This window comes from Lutra lutra, chromosome X (genome assembly GCF_902655055.1).
Source record: "Lutra lutra chromosome X, mLutLut1.2, whole genome shotgun sequence".
Classification (NCBI taxonomy): Eukaryota; Metazoa; Chordata; class Mammalia; order Carnivora; family Mustelidae; genus Lutra; species Lutra lutra.
This window is the reverse complement of record NC_062296.1, coordinates 30,083,770-30,109,862: the sequence shown is the minus strand read 5'-3', so window position 1 is coordinate 30,109,862 and position 26,093 is coordinate 30,083,770. Positions and strand designations below refer to the sequence as shown.

General features: G+C 38.4%; 1 protein-coding gene across 1 annotated transcript; it reads right to left on the bottom strand.

Moving 5' to 3' along the window:
* Positions 1-1,495: 1,495 nt before the first annotated feature.
* LOC125091850 (testis-expressed protein 13C-1-like) lies at positions 1,496-25,288 on the bottom strand. The gene is made up of 4 exons (XM_047715930.1): positions 25,183-25,288; positions 24,993-25,089; positions 2,774-3,260; positions 1,496-2,452 (listed from the first exon to the last, which is right to left on the bottom strand). Exons 2-4 carry the CDS (start codon positions 24,993-24,995, stop codon positions 2,184-2,186), a joined length of 759 nt encoding a protein of 252 aa, XP_047571886.1. The 5' UTR covers positions 24,996-25,089; positions 25,183-25,288; the 3' UTR covers positions 1,496-2,183.
* Between the last annotated feature and the right edge of the window lie 805 nt (positions 25,289-26,093).

Genomic DNA, 26,093 nt, shown 5'->3' with positions numbered 1-26,093 from the left:
TTTATCTGGACATCTTACCTCTAAGGGAAGAGTACAGAATCTAAAAGCAGAGGTCATCGAGTGTCCCAGATAGAGTCCCCTAACACTCTTTAATGTACATGAACCAAAAAAAAAACTACTGCCCCTCAAGGCTCGTGTAAAATTCTTTCTAATTTTCATTGTCATGAGCCAAACTACAGACCTTAATTTCTTTTTTCAAGTCCCCAATTTTGAATACAGGTGTTTCCCCCATTATAATGATTTCATTAGTGTTATTATATTCTAAGTGCTGCCCCTACATGTAATTTTGAGTAGTGAACATTCAAGTTTTAGTGGCCTTTACATCTATACAGACTGAATCCGTGACCAGAACATTTCATTATTTTAAAATCCCTCAAAGCAACCTAAAATAGCAGAAAACACAATGACGTTCACATCCAGAATCAATGGGGGGGGGAAGCTTTCTACCTACTATCACCATTTTCAGACTTCCCAAGCAGTAAATTTGTGTGGATCGATTTGATAGGTTCTTAAAAAATTTTTTTACAACATTCATGTCTTAAAACATGCAACTTGGCTGACAATCTATTCCAATGACTGTTACACATTCATTTTACATTAAGCACACCCTAAAAACAATACAATCGGAAGCATTTTTACATATTGCCAAAGTTTTTGTTCCATATTAAAATAAACACAGGTGATTCAGAAAGTTATTGGCACTTCTAAAAGAAGGAAAGAGAGAAACAGAGAGAGAAAGAATTATTGCCACAGAAAAATTCAGTGCAAATGTCCTAATCTTTGCGTGGATTCAAATATACCACGCTTGTTCTCCCAATTTTGCAGCCTGTTGTAATCACACAGCTACCACAGAGGTGAAGCGTCGTCAGAAAACAGAGTCAAACATGTTTACATAGTAAAATTCTCCCTGCTCCATTTTTAGCATTTCAGTTAGTAGCATCAGATCAGAATCCCCAGCAGGGAGGAGACATGAAGGGTGAAAATAAACGAACTGAACATCAAATCAAGATCTTAAAACGCAGACAAAAATAATCATAACAAACCCTCAAGAAACTAGAAGGAATGGGAGGAAAATAAGTGAATTTGGCAGCATACAATTAGGACCAATTAAATAAAATCAGGAGTCAGTTCTTCAAACCAAAGAAAGGAAAAAAAAAAAAAAAAACCAAAACAATAAAAACTCATCCCCAGCAAATCCATTTAAGGAATGAGTCACCAAATCCAATACAGAGTACCAAAGCCGGGGGGAAGATGGGGAACAATGTTAAGCTAAACAAATATACACACATATAGTTTTTAAAACCACACATATTACATGTGTCAATTTTAAAAGAGGCACATGTATTTAGCTTAACATAATTATTAACTTTTTCTGGCATCAAAACAATATATACCTTTTTAAAAAATAATATGTATATGGACAAACAATAACAAGATTATGCTTACAATTTAATTTCTTCTTTTTGCTTCTCCACTGTTGCTTACTTTTAATTTTTTACTTTAGGAATAAGGGAAAAGAATTGATTTTAATAACAATGTATAGACAGGTAAAAAGTTTTGAAAATACATGAGACTAAATACTGGAGGATTATTGTCTCCAGGTGGTTGAATTAGCATTTCATGTGTGTACACGTGCCTCTGGGAATTTTCCACATTTACATGAATGTCATTAAAAAAAGAGAGTCCCACAATAATATGCACAGTTTAAACTCATTTTAGAAATCAAAATAGCATGTTTCTGCATTCAGGGACGTAATGGGCTAGTATGTGTGTCTGTCTGTGGATAACAAGAGAGGACTGGCAACCCTGAGCCCTAAGGACCATTTCAAGGGGACGGCATTTTGTGTGATTTTAATTCCCTTTTCTGTACTTTTTTCCTGCAGTCCAAATTTTATCAAATCAATAACAATAGTCATAAGCAAGTTATAAGCTTCATTTTAAAAAATGATTCCATGGTCCTAAGAAATCTATTGAAGTCTTAGAACTCGCCTATGTAGTGACCCTCAGAGCTGGAAGTAAGTAAGTGAAATGTTAACTGCGGGTAAAGTTAAAGATGACTGTCTACCTTCTTCCTTTTTGTTTGTCTATTTCTACTTAACATCTAACCAATAACACGCTCCCGCTCCATTTCTAAATCAGAAGAGAGCATCAGGGAATGAATCTGTGAGAATTCAGTGAGGCCCCTACTTGTGGGCAGAGCCTTCACCTTCCCTGGCATCCTGGAAGTTTTTACATTTAAAACACTTTTTGCGCCACGAGAAATTCACTGAATGACACTTCTGACAGTCCCAATCCCCACCTTTGCCCCGGACGGCCTGTCTTGCAGAGCAAGAGAAACCAGATTCTTGCTTAAGCCTTTTAGACAAGAACTTCTTGGAGGGGCAATGCTTACCCTTCCAGGTGCTTCTGGAATTGTTCCCAGCAGGAACTGCTGCAGCTTCTGCTGCTGCTCCTGGGAGAGAAGATGCAGGGAGGAATGAGTAAGGGGATTCAGACCGACTAAGGGGTGGCTGCTGATTAACCTAAGACCAGGTCCCTAAGACCTCAGAGCAAGGAACAAATGGTACCCCCCCACCCCCTCCCCACCTCTGTCACTGCCCCATACAGCCATCCCTTCCCCTCCTGAGCCTCCCCGCCTAGAGCAGCAGTCCCAGGAGGAGTAGCAGACTCCAGGCCTGCTCCCTTCCCTGCCTCCACCCCCCTCCACCCCCACCACCCCCGCCACCCCTTGCCCCGATGTCACTTGCTACAGCCTGAGCAAAAGCAAACTTACCAAACGTCCACACCTCCTTTCCCTTCTTATTTTCCACAGCCCCGTCGTGCTTTTGAGACTGAGCGCTTGACGCCCTGAGCAGCTCGTTCCTCAGCAGGTTTCGCTCTTCCTCCAGTCCACGAAGGGCTGTGAGGCTTTCCTGAAGCTGCAGCTGGGCCGCCTTCTTTTCCCTTTCTTGCATATCCCTGAGTCTGTTCACCGTCCCCACCAAGACGTTGGTGAACAGCTTCTGCTCGTCCAGCTGGTCCTGGAGCTTCTTCACCTTTTCTGCGTGTTCCCGCTTCTGCCTCTGAGCCATGCGCACTGCCTGGGCCAGGGTTTTCCAGGCACAAGCCTCCTTGGTGGCTTCTGCCACTGCTGAGTTGGTCAGGACGTCTCGCAACTTCTTCTCCATATCGCTCCAGGACTTGCACAGCTGCATCGAGTCGAAGTGGGGACTAACTCCATTTCGAAGTATTTGCTTATTGATGAAATCGACCACCTCTCTCTGAAAGAAGCCACAGTTTCGGTCATTAAAATTGACAGCCATTCTCACGACAGCCCTCTCAGACCTGCTTTCCCTCAGAAAGCACACAGCAACAGGATATAACCTATGACCTTGACCTCTCTCCTCCACTGTCACCACCCCTTTATGGAAAGTTAAATGCCACCTACTGGTTTGAGGGTCTAGCTGCCAGGTAAGGGAGCCTGCTCCTTCCGGGGCTGCAGGGCTGCGGGAGGATAAAGCCAGGATAAAGCTGGAGAGAGATTCAGTGGATGGGATGGATACAAAGTTTATAAAACAAAGCAAAACAATCTGCTAATCCCCGGCCAGCCCTCGCGTCTGGAGGTAAACCCAAAAACACGCCGAACATTTACTAAACGGACCTGGGCAATATTAATGTAGTAAGTGCCACAAGGAATTTACAAAGTACTGGAAAGCAGGGAATCTTTTACCATGAGCAATCTCCTGGGAGGCACAGCAGAAATGCAGTAATTATTTTTGGTAGGTATGTTTCACAGTTTGTGTAAACTTGCTCAGACTGCACACATGTGTATTTTGCCAAGTGAGAGTTCATTCATGCAGCATGATTTTGAAACGTAGAAGGTGTTTAATAAAAAAAATAATTATTAACTGTCTTTTTAGAGCAGGCATCATGTTAGGTGGTAAGGAGATAACAAAGATCAGTAAGAACTACAGAGGCCGGTTTTCTAGTATAATTTTGAACAGATAAACCAGTTCAAAGGAAAATTCAGAACTCACAACACAGCTCCTTGGCATCATCATTATTATTAAAAGGGAGGGCTTCTCTCATTTTTTTTTTTTTGGCAAATGTAAAGATATTCTATTTCTTTTTTTTAATTTAAATTCAAGTTAGTTGAAATAGAGTGTATTATTAGTTTCAGAGGTAGAGTTTAGTGATTCATCTGTTGCATAGAACACCCAGTGCTCATTCCATCAAGCATCTTCCCTAATGTCCATCACCCAATAACCCCAGCCCCTCACACCTCCTCCCCTCTGGCAACCCTCAGTGTGTTCCCTATAGTTCGGAGCCTCTTATGGTTGGCCTGTTCTGTTTTTTCTTATTTTTCCTTCTCTTCCCCTGTGTTCATCTGTTTTGTTTCTTAAATTCCACATGAGCAAAATCATATGGTACTTGTCTCTCTCTGACTTATTTCACTGAGCCTAATACATGGATAGAACTAGATCCATTAGTTCTATCCATGCCATTGTAAATGGCAGGATTTCATTCTTTTTGGTGGCTGAGTAATATTCCATTGTGTATATATACCCCCATCTTCTTTATCAATGGACATCTGGGATCTTTTCATATTTTGGCTATTGTGGACATTGCTGCTATAAACACTGGGGTGCACGGGTCCCTTCGGATCACTACATTTGTATTTTTGGATAAACACCTAGTAGTGCAATTACTGAGTCATAGGATAGTTCTATTTTTCACTTTTTGAGGAACCTCCATACTGTTTTCCAGAGTGGCTGCGCCAGCTTGCATTTCCACCGGCACTGTAAGAGGTTTCTCTTTTCTCCCCATCCTCACCAACATCTACCGTTTCCTGACTTTTTAATTTTAGCCATTCTGACCAGTATGAGGTGTTCTCTCGTTGTGGTTTTCATTTGTATTTCCCTGATGATGAATGATATTGAGCATTTTTTCATGTGTCTGTAAGCCATTTGTATGTTTTCCTTGGAGAAATGTCTGTTTGTGTCTTCTGCCTATTTCTTGGCTGGATTTTTTGTTTTCTGGTTGTCTTGTCAAGGCCTCTACCATGCTAGCTGCCTCTTCTTCATCGAGCCTAAACAACATAATAGTATCAATATAATGGATCTGTATGATGTTCTTACAGGATATCTAAACTATCTGGAACTCTTCAACATCTATGACTATACAAATAGTATACTATGATTATCTATATAAAGGTATGTTGTTTCCGTTCAAACAGAACATAGACAGTTCGTAACTAATGCATTCCCCTGAAATCATACCACGTAAGTGAGGTAGTATTGATCTGCTCAAAACTGAGCACCATATGTCCCATGGCAGCTATGAGTGGAATTACTGCGTGGGTGACCTGAGGTCATTTATGGCCATTATAAGGATCTAACCAGTCTTGAGAAGGAATTGAAAAAGATAAGCTGAGTACATCTAATGGTGTCAGACCAGGGAAACTAACAAGGTTTAGCGGGGTTATGTCAAAGAATACATAGGGCTGATTAAAGGAGCTCCAGCTAGCTAAAGATAGAAAAATGTGAGCATCACAAATGTCTGAAATTGACTAAAATACATCATTTTTCAAAAGAGTGTGCTTATAGTGATATTTAAAAAGCAAAAAGCTCATTGATCAGCACCGGATGTTGCTACAGCAGCAAGTCATTTTTCTGATTTTGATAAATAAAGGTTAAAGGAAACCTATCACTTATGGGGTGTCTGGGTGGCTCAGTTGAGACATGAGTCTGACTCTTGGTTTCAGTTCAGGTCACGATCTCAAGGTCGTGGGATCGCACCCTGCATTGGGCTCCGCACTCAGCATGGAGTCTGCCTGAGATTTCATCTCCCTCTCTCCTCTACCTTTGGCCCTCCCCCAACTCTCATGTTCTCTCTCAAATAAAAAAAAAATATTAAGTAAAATCTTTTTTTAAAGATTTTATTTTATTTATTTGACACAGAGAGAGAGAGAGAGAAAGTGAGAGAGAGAGAGTACAAGTAGGCAGAGCAGTAGGCAGGAGGAGAGGGAGAAGCAGGTTCTCTGCTGAGCAGGGGGCCCCATGCGGGACTCGATCCCAGACCCTGGGATCATGACCCGAGCTGAAGGCAGACACTTAACTGACTGAGCCACCCAGGCACCCCAATACGCAAAATCTTTTAAATAAAAAAACCTATTACTTATCCCATTTTTCCTGAATAAATGTATTTTAGAGTAATCACATAGTCAAAGAGGGAAAATTCTTTCTCATATAAGAATTCCAGCTTCTAAATGCAGAACGAATGATAAGATTAGAAATTCACCAATTTGCAGCCTCTGAAGAAGTAATGCATCAAGGCAACATTACTCAATAGATGCTAGAACCATTAGGTTGGATGAGGGACTTTTAATAGTGGGGAGACCTGACTGACAGCCATCCCAGCACATTATTCAAACGCCACATCGTTAAAGTTGAGACATATAATTTACCTCATAAAATGATATAATAGAAAGTATACAAACAGCACCTCTGACATGTTGTGCCAAAAAAATTAAAATTGAATCTAATCTATCTCCCTGATTTAACTAGCAGTTTACAGGAAATAGAGGATAAAGATAAATACTGAGATAAGGAAGCAGTCAAACGCTGAATGTATTTCACAGCTGAACTGCCCAGTTTTTCTAACAAATCAATGGTATAAAAATAAAGTAGGGAAAAATGACTCTGACAAACAACAGACAAATGCATATGTGGACCTTCACCTCATTTGAATCCTAATCTGAACAGATATAAAGTAAGAAGAAATTGAGACAATTTGGAAATGCAAATATGTAGGATTCAATATATAGGATTGAATATGGATTCAGTATGGGATGATATTAAAGCTTTTTTTTAACATAGCAACAACGCTTGTTCATCCATCTACAATGCCAGCATTGCTATGTTGAAAAAATATCCTCAGCTAGGGCCCCAGGGTGGCTCAGTGGGTGACTCAGTGGGTTAAGTGGCTGACTTTGGCTCAGGTCATGACCCCAGGGTCCTGGGATCGAGACCCACATCGGGCTCCCTGCTCAGTGGGGCATCTGCTTCTCTCTCTCTCTCTCTCTCTCTGCCTGTGGCTCCCCCTTCTTAGGCTCTCTGTCAAATAAATAAATAAATAAATCTAAAAAAAATCCTCAACTAGAGATGCATGAACGACATGATACCTGGGATTTGCTTTAAAATATTCTAGACTTCTCCCTCTTTCATCTAGAATATAGATGAAAAAAAATTAGATGACTTTTGACAATTGTGGATACTATGTGATGAGTACATGTATGTCCATTTAGGTTCATTTACATTTTGAGAATTAGATCCCTACCTTGTTTTGATACCTGGCACAGAGATAAATGTTAAAATCAAAACTCTGAAATGTATAGAAGAAAATAGAGGATAATACAATTGTGATACTGGGTAAGAATTCCTTAAACAGGACACAAAAAGCAAGAAACATGAAGGAAAATTCCATAAATTTGACTAGGTCATATATTTTAAAAATATATATGAAAAGCTACAAAAGAAGCTAGAGATTAGCAGATGATGTTTGTAAACTGTATAACTTAAAACAAATTTGCATCCCAAATATATCATGTATTTTTACAAATCTAAAACCAAAAGGTATACACAAATAATACAACCATAGGAAATAAAGGGATCTCTATAAATGACCAGCAAGAATTTGAGAAGATGCTCAATTTCAGTAGTATTTAGAAAACAGAAATATGTTGCTATTCCAAGCAAGTAGATTGACAATAATGAAAAAGTATGCCTATATCAAAGATCAGAGAAAGGAAAATGTTTATATGTTGTTAGAAGTAATATAATTACTTTATAATTAATTATATATAATTATATATTATATATTATATTATATTATATATAATTATATATAATTACTTTATAATTAATTTAGTTATAACCTGTAAAATTGTAAATGTGCTTATCACTTCTAGATAAATCAACTTTTTACCTATAAGTAATCTCACCTGTATGAAAGGAAAAATGCACCTTTAAGGTTTAGTCCAACATTTTTTCTTATTAAAAAGCCAAGAACAATTTAAGTGTATACCAATGGAAGTCGTGTAGAGTGATGTGATATATTCATACCATGAAATTCTAAAGAACAATAAAAGGTAATTCACTTGATACAAATCAACATAGATTTCAAATAATGTAATTCTGAGAGAAAACAAAGACTTTCAGAGATTCACATCATGACGACATGTATATAAAGTTAAATAGAACACATAATTATATATATCATATATATATACTAAAAATACAGACCTAATATATAAAAGTATTTTTTTAAAGATTTTATTTATTTATTTGACAGAAAGAGATCACAAGTAGGCAGAGAAGCAGGCAGAGAGAGAAGAGGAAGCAGGCTCCCCGCTGAGCAGAGAGCCCGATGCGGGCTCGATCCCAGGACCCTGGGATCATGACCTGAGCCGAAAGCAGAGGCTTTAACCCACTGAGCCACCCAGGCGCCCCAAAAGTATTTTTTAATAAACATGAAGGAGGCGCAATACACTCATGATAATTGCTTCTTCTGTGTAGAAAGAAGAGAATCAGGGGCGCCTGGGTGGCTCAGTCGGTTAAGCATCTGCCTTTGGCTCAGGTCACAATCCCAGGCCCAAGGCAGGCTCACTGCTCAGCAGGGAGACTGCTTCTCCCTTTGCCTCTCTCCCTGCTTGTGCTCTCTCCTGCTTTCTCTCTCGCTTTCTCTCTCCTCAGCGGAGAACTTGCTTTTCTCCTTCTTCCTCTGCCTGCCACGTCCCCTGCTTGTGCTCTCTCTTTCTGTCAAATAAATAAATAAAATCTTAAAAAAAAAAGGAGAGAATTAGAACTGGAGGTGGGCAAAAGGGAACTCAGCTCTCTGTGTTCTGTCATTAAAATAACAAGTTGAAATAAATATGAAAATATGGGGTAATTATCAATTCTTGATGATGGGCACAGGGATGTTTTGATATTCTTTGTAGATTTTTGTATTTTTTTTAAATTTTTAAAAGATTTTATTTATTTATTTGACATACAGAGATCACAAATAGGCAGAGAGGCAGGCAGAGAGAGAGGAGGAAGCAGGCTCCCTGCGAGCAGAGAGCCCTATGTGGGGCTCGATCCCAGGACCCTGAGATCACGACCTGAGCCGAAGGCAGAGGCTTTAACCCACTGAGCCACCCAGGCGCCCCAGATTTTTGTATTTTTTAATTTCTCAAAATAAATAGAGGAAAAGAAGATTGAAAGGCCTCCTAACCTATAGGAAATTGAATAGTAAAATTAATAGGTTAAACTTTAAGAAGCATATTAAACTTTTTATATTACCATTGAGAATACATATTCATTTTAAACGCAAATATGATATTTTAACTGTACCTTTTAAGTAGATAACTCAAATAAATTCCTCAGTGTAGTAGAAATCATAATAGTCAAATTCTATGACTATATTACAAAAACCCTAGAAATTACCAAGAAAAGCAAATAACTTTGACTTTGAAAAAAAATCCAAATTGATCTTTCAAAAAGGTGGCATGGAAAAGGAAACAAAACTACAAGTAATGTTATAATAGAAAATAATGACAATTAGTTTTGTGATACAACAAAACTCTCCTCAGAAGATTTTGAGAGGATTAAGTGCCTTCGTTATAAAACAAGACAATGTAAATAAATAAGCTAAGCTTTAAACTAAATAAATTAGAAAAGCAACAACAAACTAAAGCCAAGGAAAATATTAAAGGATCAATTTAGTCACTGAAGCATAAATCCATGAATCAAGATAAAGAAAAAAATAGAATTAATGAATAAATGGAAATTGAGGCTAAGGCTTTCAACAACAGTTTTTAAAATACTGACACATTCTTCAACAAGGATGAATCTCAAAAACATTATGTTAAGTGAAGGAGCCAATCATAAAGGACCATATATTGTATGATTTCACATATATGAATTGTCCATATCAGAAAGCAGATGAGTATATTTGTCTGGGGCTGGGAATGAAAACAGGAATTGACTACAAATAGCACAGGGGATCTTACTGGGTAGTTGGAAAAGTTCCAACACTGGATTTTGGTGATGGTTAAACACCTCAGTAGATTTATTAAAAAAATATTGAATTGTACACTGAAAGTGGGTAACCTTTATGGTATGTAAGTTATACCTTAACAAATTGCTAAGTCTAATTTTTCAGCCTTATACTTAAAATACTAACTTCATTTAGGAATGAGGAATATCTCCACTGGAATCAAATAGTTCCTGTGTTTTATCAATATTAATAAAGGTTAAATAGTTAATTTGGGGCAGCTATATGAGGAAAGAGGATTCCTTTCAAAGAAGAGAAAATTCAAATTAATCCAGTGCTTACTTGGCATGTTTGGGAACTTTATAGATCAAAGAGTACATATTTCTAGTTATAAGAAGAATAAGTTTTGAGATTCTAATGTAGAGCATGGTGACTATAGTTAATAACAGTACTATATGCTTGAAAGTTGCTAAGATTAGGTCTTAAGCATTCTTATCACACACACATAGAGTTAACTGAGGTAATGAGTGTGTCAATTAACTTGATCTTGGTGATCATGCCTATATATAAAAATATATGTATAATATATATTACAAATATATATAATATAAATATCATATATAAGATATATTATACATATAATATGTATATAAATATATAGATAGATAATCATTATGTTGTACACTTTAGATATATATAATCGTATCTGCCAATTGTTCCTCCATAAAGTTTAGCGGGGGGGCGGGGGGATGTGGAAACCCAATATGGTTGAAGTGGAATGAAAATGGAAGGTAGCAGGTAAGGTAAGATGGTAGAGGGTCAGTTCTCATAGGAACGTCCCAGGCCATTGTTAGGATTTTGTCTTATTATCAGAAGATGAGACGACATTGTATGGCTTTAAACAGAAGAGTCACATCATTTGACTTAAGTTTTAAATGGATCACACGGGTTGCTGTTTGAACGACTGACTATAGGTGACAAGGGCAGAATGTAAGAAGCTAGTTAGAAGAGGCCTATTGCAATAATCCAGGAGAGAGATTCTAGTGGCTTCATGACTTTTCTCTTTTCCAGAACTGTATTGTCTCTCTGACATCCAGGGTATCAAATCTAAATCCTTCTGTCCTAGAATTCCAAATCAATTCAATATTTATAAACACTTACTCGGCACAGTAATACGTAGAAGGTGCTGTATTAAGAAGTTGGTGCATCCGCCCACAGAGTTCATGGTTATGGCTGACCCCACTGTCGTCAATGAATCCTAGATGTGTTGGATTTAGAGTAGCAAACCTCGTTTTATATAAATGGCTAAGGGTTGCAAGAAAGTAAGGTGGGGGTTGCTGGCAAAACAAAGAGAAAATCTAAAAAAATAAATAAATAAAAACAAAAAACCGTTGCAAACAGAGCTGAAGCTTCAGCTACTCAGGGTGGGATGTTGTAAGGAGGAAAGTCCGCCTGTTTAAATTTTTTGGTAAGATTTTATTTACTTTGAGAGAGCAAGCGCAGGAGAAAGGCAGGCAGAAGGAGAAGTAGGCACCAGGATGAGCCGGATCCTGGGGCGGGGCTCAATTCTGGGACCTTGGTATCAGGACCCCACGGAAGGCAGACGCTTCACGGACTGAGCCACTGGGGTGCCCCAGACCGCCTGTTTAAAAAGAAAAGTGGCCCGTCCTTGCTCAGCAGGGAGCCTGCCTCTCTCTCCACCTCTGCCTGCCTCTCTGCCTGCTTGTGTGTTTTCTCTCTCTCTCTTTCTGACAAATAAATAAATAAAATCTAAAAAAAAAAGTGGCCCAATAAATAAATAAGTTAATTAATTAATTTTAAAAAAGAAATTTAAAAAAAAGAAAAGAAAAGTGGCTTGGGGCCCCTAGGTGGCTCAGTCCATGAATCGTCTGCCTTCCACGGGGGTCAGGATACTGGGGTCCTAGGATCTAGCCCCGCCTCCTGGCTCCTGCTCAGCGAGGAGCCTGCTTCTCCCTCTCCCTATGCCTCTCCACATTCTTGTTGTGTTCACGCTCTGTCAAATAAATAAAATCTTTTTTTTAAAGAATTTTTTTATTCATTTGACAGAGAGAGATCACAAGTAGGCAGAGAGGCAGGCAGAGAGAGAGAGAGGAGGAAGCAGGCTCCCTGCCTAGCAAAGAGCCCGATGCGGGACTCGATCCCAGGACCCTGAGATCATGACCTGAGCCGAAGGCAGAGGCTTAACCCACTGAGCCACCCAGGCGCCCCTCAAATAAATAAAATCTTAAAAAAAAAAAAAGCGGCTTGGATTTCAACAATCATTACTTGGAAACAAAATGAAATCTTGAGACTGAGGAAGGTAGGATTTGGAAATAAAATCCTTGAAGAAAGCCAGAACAGCCATAGGGCTACATTGTTTGAAAGAACAGACCAGGAAAAAATCCACCTACAGATAATAATATGATAAAGTATGTGTATCCAGAATATACAAAAACTCTCAAAAAGGATAAACAACCCAATCACCAAATGACAAAGTATTTGAACAAACACTACACCAAATAAGATATTTGGAAGATAGGAACATGAAAAGAAATTTAACGCATTATGATTAGGGAAATGTAAGTCAAAACCAAAAGGAGATTCCACTTTGCACCTATTAGAATGGCTAAACTTAAAAAAACTAACCATACTAGGGCACCTGGCTGGCTCATTTGGAAAAACATGTGACTCTTGATCTTGGGGTAGTGAGTTTGAGCCCCATGCCTGGGTGTAGAGATCACTAAAAAATAAATAAATAAATAAATAAATAAATAAAATTTAAAAAAAAAAAAAAAACTAACTGTACAAACAACCGGAGAGATTTGGAGGAACAGGAGCTCTCATTCACTGCTTGTGGGAAAACGATTTGCTAGTCTCCCGAAAGTTAAACCTACCAAAGGATCCAGCCAGTCTATGCCTAGATATTTACGTCAGAGTTAGGAAAATATATGTCCATGCCAAGTCTTGTGCATGAATATTCATAACAGCTTTGTTTGTGATAACCAAACTGGAAACAACCCAAATATTCATTAACAGGTGAACAGATAAGTCATAGGACATAAATATTATAGAATAGTATAGAACAATAAGAAAATGATGTATACATGCTCCATACAGCATAACACACATGACATGAGTGAACCCCAAATAATCATACTGAATAAAAAAGCCAGACCCCCCAAAAAAGAATTAATACTACATTATTCCATTTATATAAAATTCTAGAAAATGAAAGCTAATCTGTAGTGACAGAAAACAGCAGATCAGTGGTTGCCTTGGAAGGAAGGTGGCACTGAAGGCAGGTACAATGAAAAGGTCCAAAGAGCCTTTTGGGGTGACAGATGTGTTCATTATCTTGACTGTGGTAATGGTTTCTTGGTTGTAAACACCTGTCATATGTTTTTGACTAAATGAGTATTATTTAGGAACACATACATTGGTAAGCCAGTTATAAAGGAAACAAGAAACTATTGGTATAGAAGTCCAGAGTTTATCTCTGTCAGGAGGAGAAATGGAACAAGGGTCAGAGTAACACCTTGGAAATGTTCTATTTCTTGACCTCCGTGGTGGCTTTTTGGATATGCGTTTTATAATTATTCATTAAACTGTATGTGTATGTTTCATGTAACTTTCTGAAATTAGGTTTTATTTCATAATAAAAAAGAAAAAGAATAAGCAATGGTTAATAAAAACTGGTGGTTATCCTAATAAATTTAAATAAGTCTTGAGAATATAAAACAAACTTGAGAAGTTTTTAAAAACAGATTAGGAGAGAAGTCAACAGTTAGAACATATAAAACTTGGAATATTTCAGGATCTCTTCTCTATTTATCTCACTAAGTCCCATGGATTTAAGTATATTGATATGCTGACAACTCCCAAATTTTTATCCCCAGTTTGCTTTCCTGTTAATTTTCAGACTTGTATGTCCAAATGTCCACTTACATTTTTACTTGAAAGTTAGAAAGATCTGAAAATAACATCCTGACATCATATTGGCAAAATTATAAAAGCATTCCTATTAAATCATGAAGAATACAGTATTAGCTATTTTCAACACTACTATTTAACATTATCCTGGAGCTTATAGTTAATGCAATAAAATGAGAAAGAAATGAGAAGGGAGGCAAGAAGGGGTAGGAGAGAGAAAGGGAGGGAAAGGGAGGAGAGGAATCATAAAGGAATGGGAAAGAGAAGAAAAATTGAAGTTATTTGAGATGATTAATTTGTTACATAAAAAAATCTAAGAGAGGGCGCCTGGCTCAGTTGGTTAAGTGACTGCCTTCAGCTCAGGTCATGATCCTGGAGGCCCGGAATCGAGTCCCGCATGGGGCTCCCAGCTCCGCGGGGAGTCTGCTTCTCCCCTCATGCTCTCTCTCACTGTCCCTCTCTCAAATAAATAAATAAAATATTTTTTAAAAAAATCTAAGAGAACCTACAAACTATTAGAACTAATAAATTTGGCAGGTTGCTTATACTATCTCAGTCAACAGAGATCAATAGAGCTCCCATCATTAAAATTTACCAATCAGATAATGTGATAGAAACGCAGTTATAATTCAAAGTAGCAACAAAAAATTAGGTACCTACAGATTAATCAAGAAAAAGCTGTCTCCACTTTTTAAAGATAAAATTATACAGCATTACTGAATGCCAGAAAAGAAAACTAAAATAAATAGGAATGTGTATCATGATTATGGATAAGAAGATTTATATGAAATTTTAAAATGACAATGCTTTCCAAAATAATTTATGAATTCAAGATAATTCCAATCAAATTCACAGTGGGATTTTTAAAAAGATATTATTTATTTATTTGACAGACAGAGAGCACAGCAGGGGAGTGGCAGGCAGAGGTAGAGGGAGAAGCAGGCTAACCAAGGAGGGAGCCCAATGTGGGGCTTGATCCCAGGACCCTGAGATCATGACCTGGGCTGAAGTCAGATGCTTAACAACTGTGTCGCCCAGGCACCCCCAGAGTGGGATTTTTTTTAATGGAACTAAATCAGTTGATTCTAAAATTTATATGGAACAATTAATATTTAACAGTAGCCTAGAAAATTCTGAGAAATAAGAACAAGAAGGGGAAACTTACCCAATCAGATTTGAAGGCTATAATAAGCTGTAATCATTTAAATATCAGGGTAATTTGCAGAGATAAAGTAGATGACTGGAACAGATAAATTCAGAAATATATTTCATCATAAATAGGAACTTGTTATATAAAAGATGCAATCCTACACATCAGATTGGGAAAGGCAAATAAAAAGATGTTGGAAAAATTGACTCTGCGTATAAAACTTTAAAATTAGATTCATATTCTAAATTTCTAATTTTAGGTTCTTCTACATCTACACCTGGTTAATTAGTAATGCAAACATTAATGTTGTATAAATTAATCACTTAAACTAGTGATATATATTTTTAAAGATTTTATTTATTTGTGAGAGAGAGAGTGCACAAGTAGGGGGAGGGACAGGCAGAGGGAGTGGGGAAAAGCAGACTCCCCACTGAGCAGGAGGCCTGCTGTGGGACTCCATCCCAGGACCCTGGGATCATGACCTGAACCAAAGGCAGCCACTTGACAACTGAGCCACCCAGGCATGCCTAAACTGGTGATATTTTTTAGGGCAGTTTTAGGTTCACATCAGAAGTGAAGGGAGATACAGAAATTTCCCATAACCCCCTACCTTTCCCCCACACATAGCGTCCCCAATTATCAACATTGGGGAGAGCCCAATAGTGGCACATTTATTACAGCTGATGAACCTATGTTAACACATCATAATCCCCCAAAGTCTATAATTTATCTTAGAGTTCACCCTAGTGTTGTACATTCTATGAGTTTGAATAAGTGTATCATGGCATGTATTCCTTATTATAGTATTGGTACAGAGAATTCTCATTGCCCTAAAATTCCTCTGTGCTCTGCTGGTCCATCGTCCTCCTCAATCCCTGGCAACCAGTCTCTGTCATTTTGTCTTTTCCAGAATGTTGTATAGTTGGAATCATACACTATGTAGCAGCATCTCAATTGGGCTTCTTTCACTTAGCAATATGCATGTAAGTTTCCTCCACATCTTTCCCTGCATGGCTTGATAGCTCATTTCTCTTAGGGCTAAATACTATTCTGTTGCCTGGATGTATGCCAGTTTATTTACCTACTTACCTACTGAAGTACGTCTTGGTTGCTTCTGAGTTTTGGCACTTCTGGAAAAAGTTGCTCTAAGTGTTCAAGTGCAGGATTTCGTGTGGACATAGGTTTTGCAATTCATTTGGATATATAGCAAGGAGTGGGATTCTTGGGACACATGGTACAAGTATGTTGAATTTTATAAGAAAATTACCAAGTGTTTTCCAAAGTGGCTGTACCATTTTGCATTCTCACCAGAAATGTATGAGAGTTCCTGTTGTTCCACATCCTCCTCAGTGTTTAGTGTTGTCAGTGTCCCAGATTATCGCCATTCTTACAAGGTGTGTAGTGATATTTTATCGTTGTTTTAATTTGCATTTTCCTGATGACATGTGATGTTGAGCATCTTTTCATGTGCTTTATTTTCCACCTGTATATCTTCTTTTGGTGAGGTGTCTAAAGTCTTTGACCAATTTTTTAATCAAAAAATTTGGTTTTATTCTCATTTTTGAGTTTTAAGAATTTTTTGCACATTTTTGAATAACGGTTTTTTATCAAATATCTTTTCCAAAATATTTTCTCCCAGTCTGTGATTTGTCTCTTCATTTACTTGACATTGTGTATTGCAGAGTGAAAGCTTTTCATTTTAATGAAGTCCAGCTTATCAATTATTTTGGATCTGTCTTGGATCTACTTCTGCCTTTGGTGCTGTATCTGAAAAGTCATTGCCATACCCAAGGCCATATAGGATTTTCTGTTATCTCCTAGTTTTAAAGTTTTGTGTTTTACGTTTAAGTCTGTGATTCATTTTGAGTTCGTTTTTTTGTTTTTTTGTGTTTGTTTGTTTGTTTGTTTTGAGAAAGAGAGTCTGTGCATGGGGGTGGGGGAAGGGCAGAGGGAGAGTGATACAGAGAATCCCCAGCAGGCTCCATACCCAATGCGGAGCCTGACATGGGGCTCGATCTCATGACACTGAGTCAAAACCAAAGGTCAGATGCTTAACTGACTGAGCCATCCAGGTGCCTCCATTCTGAGTTAATTTTTGTGAAGGGGATAAGGTCTGGGTCTAGATTCATTTCTTTGTATGTGGATGTCCAGTTGTTTCAGCACTATTTTTTGAAAAGATTTCCTTTGTTCCATCGATTTTCTTTTGTTCTTTTGTCAAAGACCAGTTGACTGTACTTATGTGGGTCTATTTCTGGGCTTTCTATTCTGTTCCACTGATCTGTTTATCTATTCTTTTGCCAATACTACTTAATTACTGTAGATTTATAATAAGCTTTGAAGTCAGGTAATGTCGGCCCTCCAACTTTGTTCTTCTTCAATATCGTATTCATTATTCTGGGTCATTTTCCTCTCCACATAAAATTTAGAATTAGTTTGTCAATATCCACAAAATAACTTGCTGGTATTTTTTGGTATTTGATTTTGGTAAGGATTGCATTCAATCTATAGATCAAGTTGGTAAGAGCTGACATCTTAACGATACTGAGTCTTCCCATCCATGAACCTGGAATATCTCTTCATTTATTTAATTCTTATTTGATTTCATTCATCAAAGTTTTGTGGTTTTCCTATATATAATCTTATATATAGTTTGTTAGATTTATACCTAAGTATTTCAATTTTCTGGGTGTAATATAAATGGTATTGTGTTTTTAATTTCAAATCCCATATATTCATTGCTGGTATATAGGAAAGTGACTGACTTGAACATATTAACCTTGTGTCCTGCACCAGTACTAGAATCACTTATTAGTTACAGGAGCATTTTTTGGTTAGTTTATTCAGATTTTCTATATAGACAATTATATCATCTGCAAAGACAGTTTTATTTCTTCCTTCACAATCTGTATACTTTTTATTTCCTTGAGTGTTTAAATTTATAAAACTTATGGGCAACAATCAATAGTATTGAAAAACAAGTCATTTTCTGGTTTTCTAGAATCTCTATTAAGTCTTTGGAATATGAGGGGAGGCTGGGGGGCTCAGCTGGTTAAGCATTTGCCTTTGGCTTAGGTCATGATTTCAGGGTCCTGTGACTGAGCCTTGTGTGGGACTCCCTGCTCAGTCTGCTTCTCCCTCTCCCTCTGCTGCTCCACCTAATTGTGCTCTCTCTCTCTCTTAAAAAAAAAAAGACTTTAGGATATGGGATTTTTCTTTTTTTGTTACTGCAGCTTGAGTGTAAACATGAACATCCAAGGGCTTCAAGGACTTTAAACATAACATTTATATCATAGAAATTGGTTAGGGAAAGTTCATAATTACATATAAACAATGTTAATGCTCTAAAAGGAGATGAGTTTGAACCAGTGGGGAGAAAGAAAACAGAGGAGAACAATGAAGTTAATAGACAGTGAGTATCTCTAATCATGAATCCTATGTTCTCCAGACTCATCTCAGTGGGGAGATGGGGTGACGAAAATCCTAGGTAAGTTGAAGGGAGCTCTCTAAAGCAGAGGGAATCTGTCCTGCTGCTCAGGTTGTTAACTGAGGATATTGTGAGACACACAGTAAGCAGAGGACTCAATATCAATGATTTCGTGAAAGTCAAAGCCAAGCAGATGGATCTGGGGGTAGCCACACTGAGATCTATGTACCTTACTGTAGTATGGAAAATTCCTATTCCACAGATGAGTACAGAAAAGGCTGATATAAGGCAGGCCAAGTAAATGTGGGCTAGTGGTTAGAATAAGCAAGACACAGAGTACACAGTCTATCAGGAGCCCTCACTGGGACCAAGGTCATCACAGCAAATGCAACTGGAGGTGAAAGCCAAAAACCAGCAGTTATTAGCTGCAGCTTAATTTATGCCTGCAGAAGATATAGGACAAACACGGAACAGAAGTTTATCCTACCCACTGCCATGCCAAGACAATACAGAATCCTCCCAACTGCATCCCACTTTTTGTACTGAGGACACAAAAAGGAATAGGTATTCCACAAATCATGTAATTCAAAACAAGAATCATAAAAGCAAAAAAGGGAAATTTTGGTAACATGTTACCAGATGGTTCAGTTGTTAGCAGTTCACTTGTGTTTTTTTGGTTGATGTGTTTGATTTTTGTTAATTTTTTTAAAGATTTTATTTATTTATTTGACAGACAGAGATCACAAGTAGGCAGAGAGGCAGGCAGAGAGAGAGAGGAGGAAGCAGGTTCCCTGCTGAGCAGAGAGCCCAATGCAGGGCTCGATCCGAGGACCCTGGGATCATGACCTGAGCCTAAGGCAGAGGCTTTAACCCACTGAGCCACCCAGGTGCCCCAATTTTTGTTAATTTTCAAATAAATTTAGATTTAGGGAAAAGCTGCAAAAATAGTACAGAGAGTTCACCTATATTCTTTACTCAGTTTCTTCTACCATAAACATTTTATATAGCCAAGGTACATTGATCAAATCTAAGAAATTAACATTTATACAATATATTCAATAAATTATATGCTTTTTTCAGATTTAATTTTTAAAAAAAATTTTTAGAAGATTTTATTTATTTATTTGAGAGAGAGGGAGGGAGAGTGACCATGTGAGAGAGAGAGAATGTACCAGTGAGAGTGAGGGGACACATAGCGGGAGAGGGAGCCCAACACGGGACTCGGATCTCAGGACCTTAAAAGCATGACCTGAGCAGAAGACAGACCCTTAACCCTTAACCAACAGAGCCAATCAGGTGCCCCTACTTTTAACCAGTGTATCCACTAATACCCTACTTGTATTCCAGGATCCAGTTGTAGATCCCACACTATACTGGACTCCTCTGCGCCATGGAAATTGTTCAGTCTTTCCTTATCTTTCATGTGCTAGTTGTACTGACCAGGTCTTTTCTGGAATATCCCTCAACTTGGGTTTCTCAAATGTTTTTTAATGATTAAAGTGAAGCTTTTTTTTTTTTTTTTGTAAGACCACTACTAAGGTGGTGTTTCACTTTTCTCAGTGAGTCATGTCAGGGAAATGCGATGTCTGTATGTCTTAGTACTGGTGACCATTAACCTTGATCACTTGGTTAAGGTAGTGTCTGCCAGCTTTCTCTATTATCAGGTTACTATTGTTCTCTTTGTAAGTAATAAATATCTTGGAGAAGGTATTCTGAGACCATACAAATATGCTGTCTCTCCACAAAACTTTGCCCACTAATGTTAGTATCCTTCAGTAGATTTTTCTAACAACAATTGTTCCTAGGGTGTTTTAATAGTGATTTTCTTTTACTCTCTTTCCTTCTACATTTGTTAAGTGTATTTTTCTGTAAGGAAGAGTTGTTGTTTTTTCTGTAATTTATTTCTATCAGCGGACTCAGGGGTATTTACTCTGTGGATTATAATCCAGTATTATTGTTATCATTTAACTTATTCCATTTGTGATGTAAAGCCTAAAATGAAGGCCTAATAGGATGCGCAGCCTTGAGACCTAGTGAAATCAGGAGCGCCTCCAATGGCCTAATCACAGTTCCCCTCCTCATTCTATTTCTGCAGTAAGTCCCTTGGCCAAACAATTCTCCTTATCAAGGGGCCCAGGCTCTGTGCCTGCTTATCCCAGAGTAAAAGGTTTCAGTTCCTGCTGAACCATGGAATGACTCCAACAAGCCAGTCACATCTTCCTGCAGGAACCAAGGGTCATACCCCCCTCTTGATACCACAAAACTCACCCCCCCTCACTCTGTACTTGTTCACTGTGCTCCCAAGTATAATACCCTTGTGTCCTTATATGGCATGTGATACCCTGGGCTGTGAGTGTATGTGACTAATACACTTCCTTCAGTCCCATCTGTCCAGGATTGGGTTCCCGTGTTTGGCCATTCCCATACTACTAGGGTGGGAATCCTTCTCTCACTAATAGGGTGAAAAGGAAGAGATTAAAACAGCATTTCAAACCCCTAGTAGTTATCTCAGTCTGTTCCTGTACTCTTTTGACTTGCAGAAGTGGTTGATTCTTTGGCTGGGCAGGGAAAATTCCAGATGAGCCTTGAACATATTGTGATGCCAGTAAGAAGGTGTTTCTTTTCATTTTAAAAAAGAAAAACACAAATCAACATTGCCCCCCCCACCGCCAAGATTTTGGCAGTTTCCAAAGTTGTAGCCCTAATAATTCTCTGTTCACTCTAATCATTTTCATATCCTTTAATTATAATTCTCAAAGGACTTTGGGGGCAGTAATACTAAGGCCAGGCTTCCAAGAATGTACCAGACTTTTTCATTGCATGGAGTCTACTCACAATTGCACTTATAACACAACATTAGAAATGTCCTGTGCATGTTCAATTAAAATGCTAGATTCTCCACATATCTTCCCTCCTCACGGAGAGCCCTGTAATGCTCCTTGGTAAGTCACGTGAAGTCATATACAGTAATCCCCATTTAACCAGTTATGGACTCCTTTGGCGACAGTCACTCCTGGGAAGCTGGAATCATAGTAGGAGGCAAAGGAGTGTCTAAACACTGGTACTCCAAAGATGCAGGTATGAAAGTTCATAGATAACCTTTCCAGCCTAAAGCAAGTGTACTTTGCTTTGTTTTATTTCTAGTTTGTCTGTTTTTTGTTTTTTTTTTTTTTAATCTGGGGCTTCAGATGGCTGAGATGTATACCTCAAAATGAAATTCTATCTTATAAATGGAAAATACTAAATTATGAGAACGACTATTACGTAACAAAACATAATGTTAAAAACATTAATTTTGTTAAAGTGTTGGGGTTACAAGCACTATTTTTCTCTAACTCGCTGTTTTTTAAAAAAAGATTTTATTTGTTTGAGAGAACAAGCATGTGCACGTGAGCAGGGCAAGGGGCAGAGGGAGAGGGAGAAGCAGGCTCCCGGCTCAGCAGGGAGCCCGAAGTGGGGCTTGATCCCAGGACCCGAAGATCATAACCTGAGCCAAAGTCAGAGGCTTAACTGACTGAGCCACCCAGGCGCCCCTAACTAGTTTTAAATAATAGATTTTTATGCTATTAATTGTGATTAAAAAACACATAGAAAAAAGTGTACTTCAAATGAAAGTGGGTCCCTTGAAGCTGTCATCTTAGAAAAATACACACTTTCCAACAAATACGCTATGGCTTCATGATCCTTTTAGAACTTCTTTTTGAAAAATGTCTTTAGAGAGGTTTATAAGCCATATAAGAAAAATAGGATCACTATTTGAATAGCCACCACCCATTTGTTTAAATCAAAATCACATTTCTATGTTTATTCACCTACTTTATTCACACCTTTGCCTCCAAATTTTGGCTGATTCTATAAATAAAATTGAAACTCCCCAAAAGGGAGAAAAGCATGGGCTACGGCTCAGTCTATTCAAATAACCTGGGATAGACTGACTCAGTAAGATATATAAAATATATATTTTATATATAAGTAAGATATTCTAAAATAGTCCAAGTTTCCTTTGCCATCTGGTATTAAAAATTTATATACCGTTGTCCCCTCAATCATCACATCCAAGAGTGGCCCTCTTCCCTTCCTAATGTAAAAAGGTAACAAAGAAGTTCGGTCATTGTCTTAGAATACAATTTCATCAAAACTGAGATGGTAATCAATTTCTTCACAGACTATCAATCCTTCCTCACCCCTTAGCGCAACACTTGACATATATGTTAAATAAATGTTTCGCTACCAGGCAATAATTGGGTGAATAAATGATAGTATCCCCCTAGATGCTGATCTCTACCATTTATCAAGAACTTGAAGTTTCAAAATACCTGGAAATCTGTCTACTGTTATCCCAGTGGTCTAATGGTCACTTACCAAAACTAAATGACAGTTTTTATTATGTTTCACGAGTTACAATTCGCTTGCATTACTTTATTTTCCTCATAGCCTTCTGAGGTAGTTACCTTTGCTATTCCATATGAGAGATTATGAAACCAAAACATGGGAAAATTACAAAAACCTCATTGTAGATAAATGGTAGGATTGGATTTTATTCAAGCCTTTCTGTGTGTCTATGAAACAGATCGCTTTTGCTATTCTGATGACCCAAGACAATGAGCAATCACCTTCAAGCAAACTGACTGTCCTCCCTTAGCAAGATAAATTTTAGTTTTTGACCAGTAAGGACCCTTACTCACTAGTTTTTTTTTTTTTTTTGGGAAACCAACTAATCAGGGTAGAGGGATTTCTTTCTTGTTAGGTCCTCCTTTCCCCCTTCTCCTTTATCCCAAGGACGTAGTGTGAGGACAAAATTCATATCCCTAATATTCACATACAAATTTTTGCTCTTGCTTCGGTTTATATAGGGATAAGGAATCGAGAAGATGCACTACTGATTATCTCCTGGAATAACCAACCATCTGGTTTTCCTAGGACTGAGGGGTTTCCCAGGACCTTGGACTGTCAGTGCCGGAACTGAGATAGCCCCAGGCAACACAAGATGGTCGGTAACAACTTTCCATATACAAACCCAGAAAGGTCAGAAATTTTTTGAACTGAATTGCAGAATTCTCCAAGACTGCCTCCATGTCCAATGGGCTGACTTTAGCACTTAATACACACTGTTTGTTTAACAAAGTGAAGAATTCACTAATTGTTACAAGAAAAACTATTCACCAGTTGTTAAAAGAAAACCCTTGCAATCCGACTGCTTACCAGGGAGGAAGGGTCTGAAAATAACCAGGCAATAGAAGATGGTGCTCAAATTCTATCTTCTTATAGCTCTTAGATTCATTAAGGACTGCAATGATGTATGCTACATTAACCACACAGTCACTGGCTATTTATTATATACTAGGTCTCTGATAAGCAAGGAAGGGGAAATCCTTGTCCTCAAGGAACTTGCAGTCTAGGATGGAAGGCATGTAAGTCAACAATTCCCAATGCATTGTAATAAATGCAGCAACAGAAATAAGCTCAAGTCACAGTGGCAGCACAGGGAAATGATTTTTTCTTTCTGAAGTTAGAGGAAATCTCAGAGAAGATGAAAAGCAACTGGATCATGGTAAGAGAAATGGAAGTTAACCAGGCAGAATGGTACAGAAACAGCATTCCAGAGAAGGAACAGCATGTACAAAGATATGGGGACATGACATTAATAGACTATGTGTGGGAAATTACCAGCATTCTGATATTTATGGAGCATAAATTATATGAGTGGGAACAGTTTCCAAGAGAGGCAAAGCTGGAGATATTTGTGGGGCCAGAACACAAAGTGTCTGTTAAGATTATTGTGTCCTTTCCCAGAGGGAATGGGGAGGCATTGAAGGCTTTCGAGTAGGGGAGTGAGATGTTCAGATTTACTTTGAGGAACGATCGGGGTAGAGGATGGAAAGGGCCAGGTCCAGAGAGGTCAGAAGGTTTGGGACAGCCCTCAATTAATGAGTGAGAGAGCATAATGTTCTCTCTTTTTTGTCTCAATTTTTCATAAGCGCAGAATGAAGAGAACGAAATCCAACTTTCTACTTTGCCACATCCAGGCATCTCTTGTGCTATCTTATGTTCTTTGGCATTTGTGGCATTACATGAGTTCAATTTCTATCCATTCCCCAAGCTCAGCAGGCAGTAGAGAGGCAAATCAAGGCCCCATTTGGTTAGTCAGTATTGCAATATGGTGACTGTAACACAGAAGTTATATTTGACTTCATTTACTCCCCTGGATCTTTTCCATTGTTAAAAGTTTTACATCTAGGGCCACCTGGGGGGCACAGTCAGTTTCTAACTCTTGGTTTCAACTCAGGTCATGATCTCAGGGTCATGAGATCAAGCCCGTGTCAGGTTCCACGCGGAGCGTGGAGCCTGCTTGAGATTCTCTCCCCCTCTCCCTCTAACCCCCCAATAGATAAATAAATCATAAAAAAAAGTTTTTCATCTAGAGAGTCTTCCCTTTTTCCCCTTCCAGGTCTCATCCCACAGAGGCAGACTCACCATAGGGTGCTTGCTAGAAGCTTGCAGACAGAAACAAAGCACAGCTGGAGTTCCCAAAGGCAGCGGTTCCCTGAAGATTTGCTGAGGCGTCACATCACTCCGGGGACCCCATAATGGAGGGATAAGAAAATATGAAGCTGTGAGTTTAGTCCCAAGTGTCTTTTAGTTCTATGTCTGCTACCGTACTCACCTTGAATTTTCCAACTTCAAAGGGGTTTGTTACTTCACAAAAGTTGGCAGCCTCCCTTCACCTCTGCCTATACCCCATCACCATGCCACCAGCAAGTTGAAATGCCACAAATACTGATTTGCTTGGGCACAAGTACCACTCCTCAGAGTTAGCAAACAGGAGCCTTATCTTTTGTTTTTACAAGGCAGAAATCCTTAGCCTTGCTGTGTGTGTGTGTGTGTTGACTAGAACTGTATCAGGGATTTCTTGGCTCAGTTCACATCCATATCTAACCCTTTCTAATTTCACCCCATCCTACATCTCACACACACACACACACACACACACACATCTCTTCCCACCTCCCTTTCTAAGAATATCTTGTCTGCTCTGGTCATCCTGGTCACCCAACATGGCTAAGAATAGGTCCAACCTTGTTTATCAACAAACCTTGGCCAACCCAGACCATGTCAATTTCAACTACCTCCATAGAGTATGTTCCATTCAATGTATACTGAGCCTATTAGCATCTTACTATGCGCCAAGAATTGCGCTAAGCATTGAATAACACTTATTCTCATTTGATCTCCAAAACAACCCTATAAAGAAGATGATGGTATGGTACTCAACTTTTTTTTTTTAGATTTTTATTTATTTGACAGAGAAAGAGAGATCACAAGTAGGCAGAGAGACAGGCAGAGAGAGAGGGAGAAGCAGGTTTCCTGCTGAGCAGAGAGCCCAATGCAGGACTCCACCTGAGTGGAGATCACCACCTGAGCAGAAGGCAGAGGCCCAACCCACTGAGCCACCCAGGGGCCCTGGTACTCAACTTTTTAACAAAGGAAAAACTTAAGCAGGCACTAATTTGACTTCTTTATATATGCTATATTTTTTAATTTTTTTAAAGATTTTTTAAAAAATTTATTTATTTG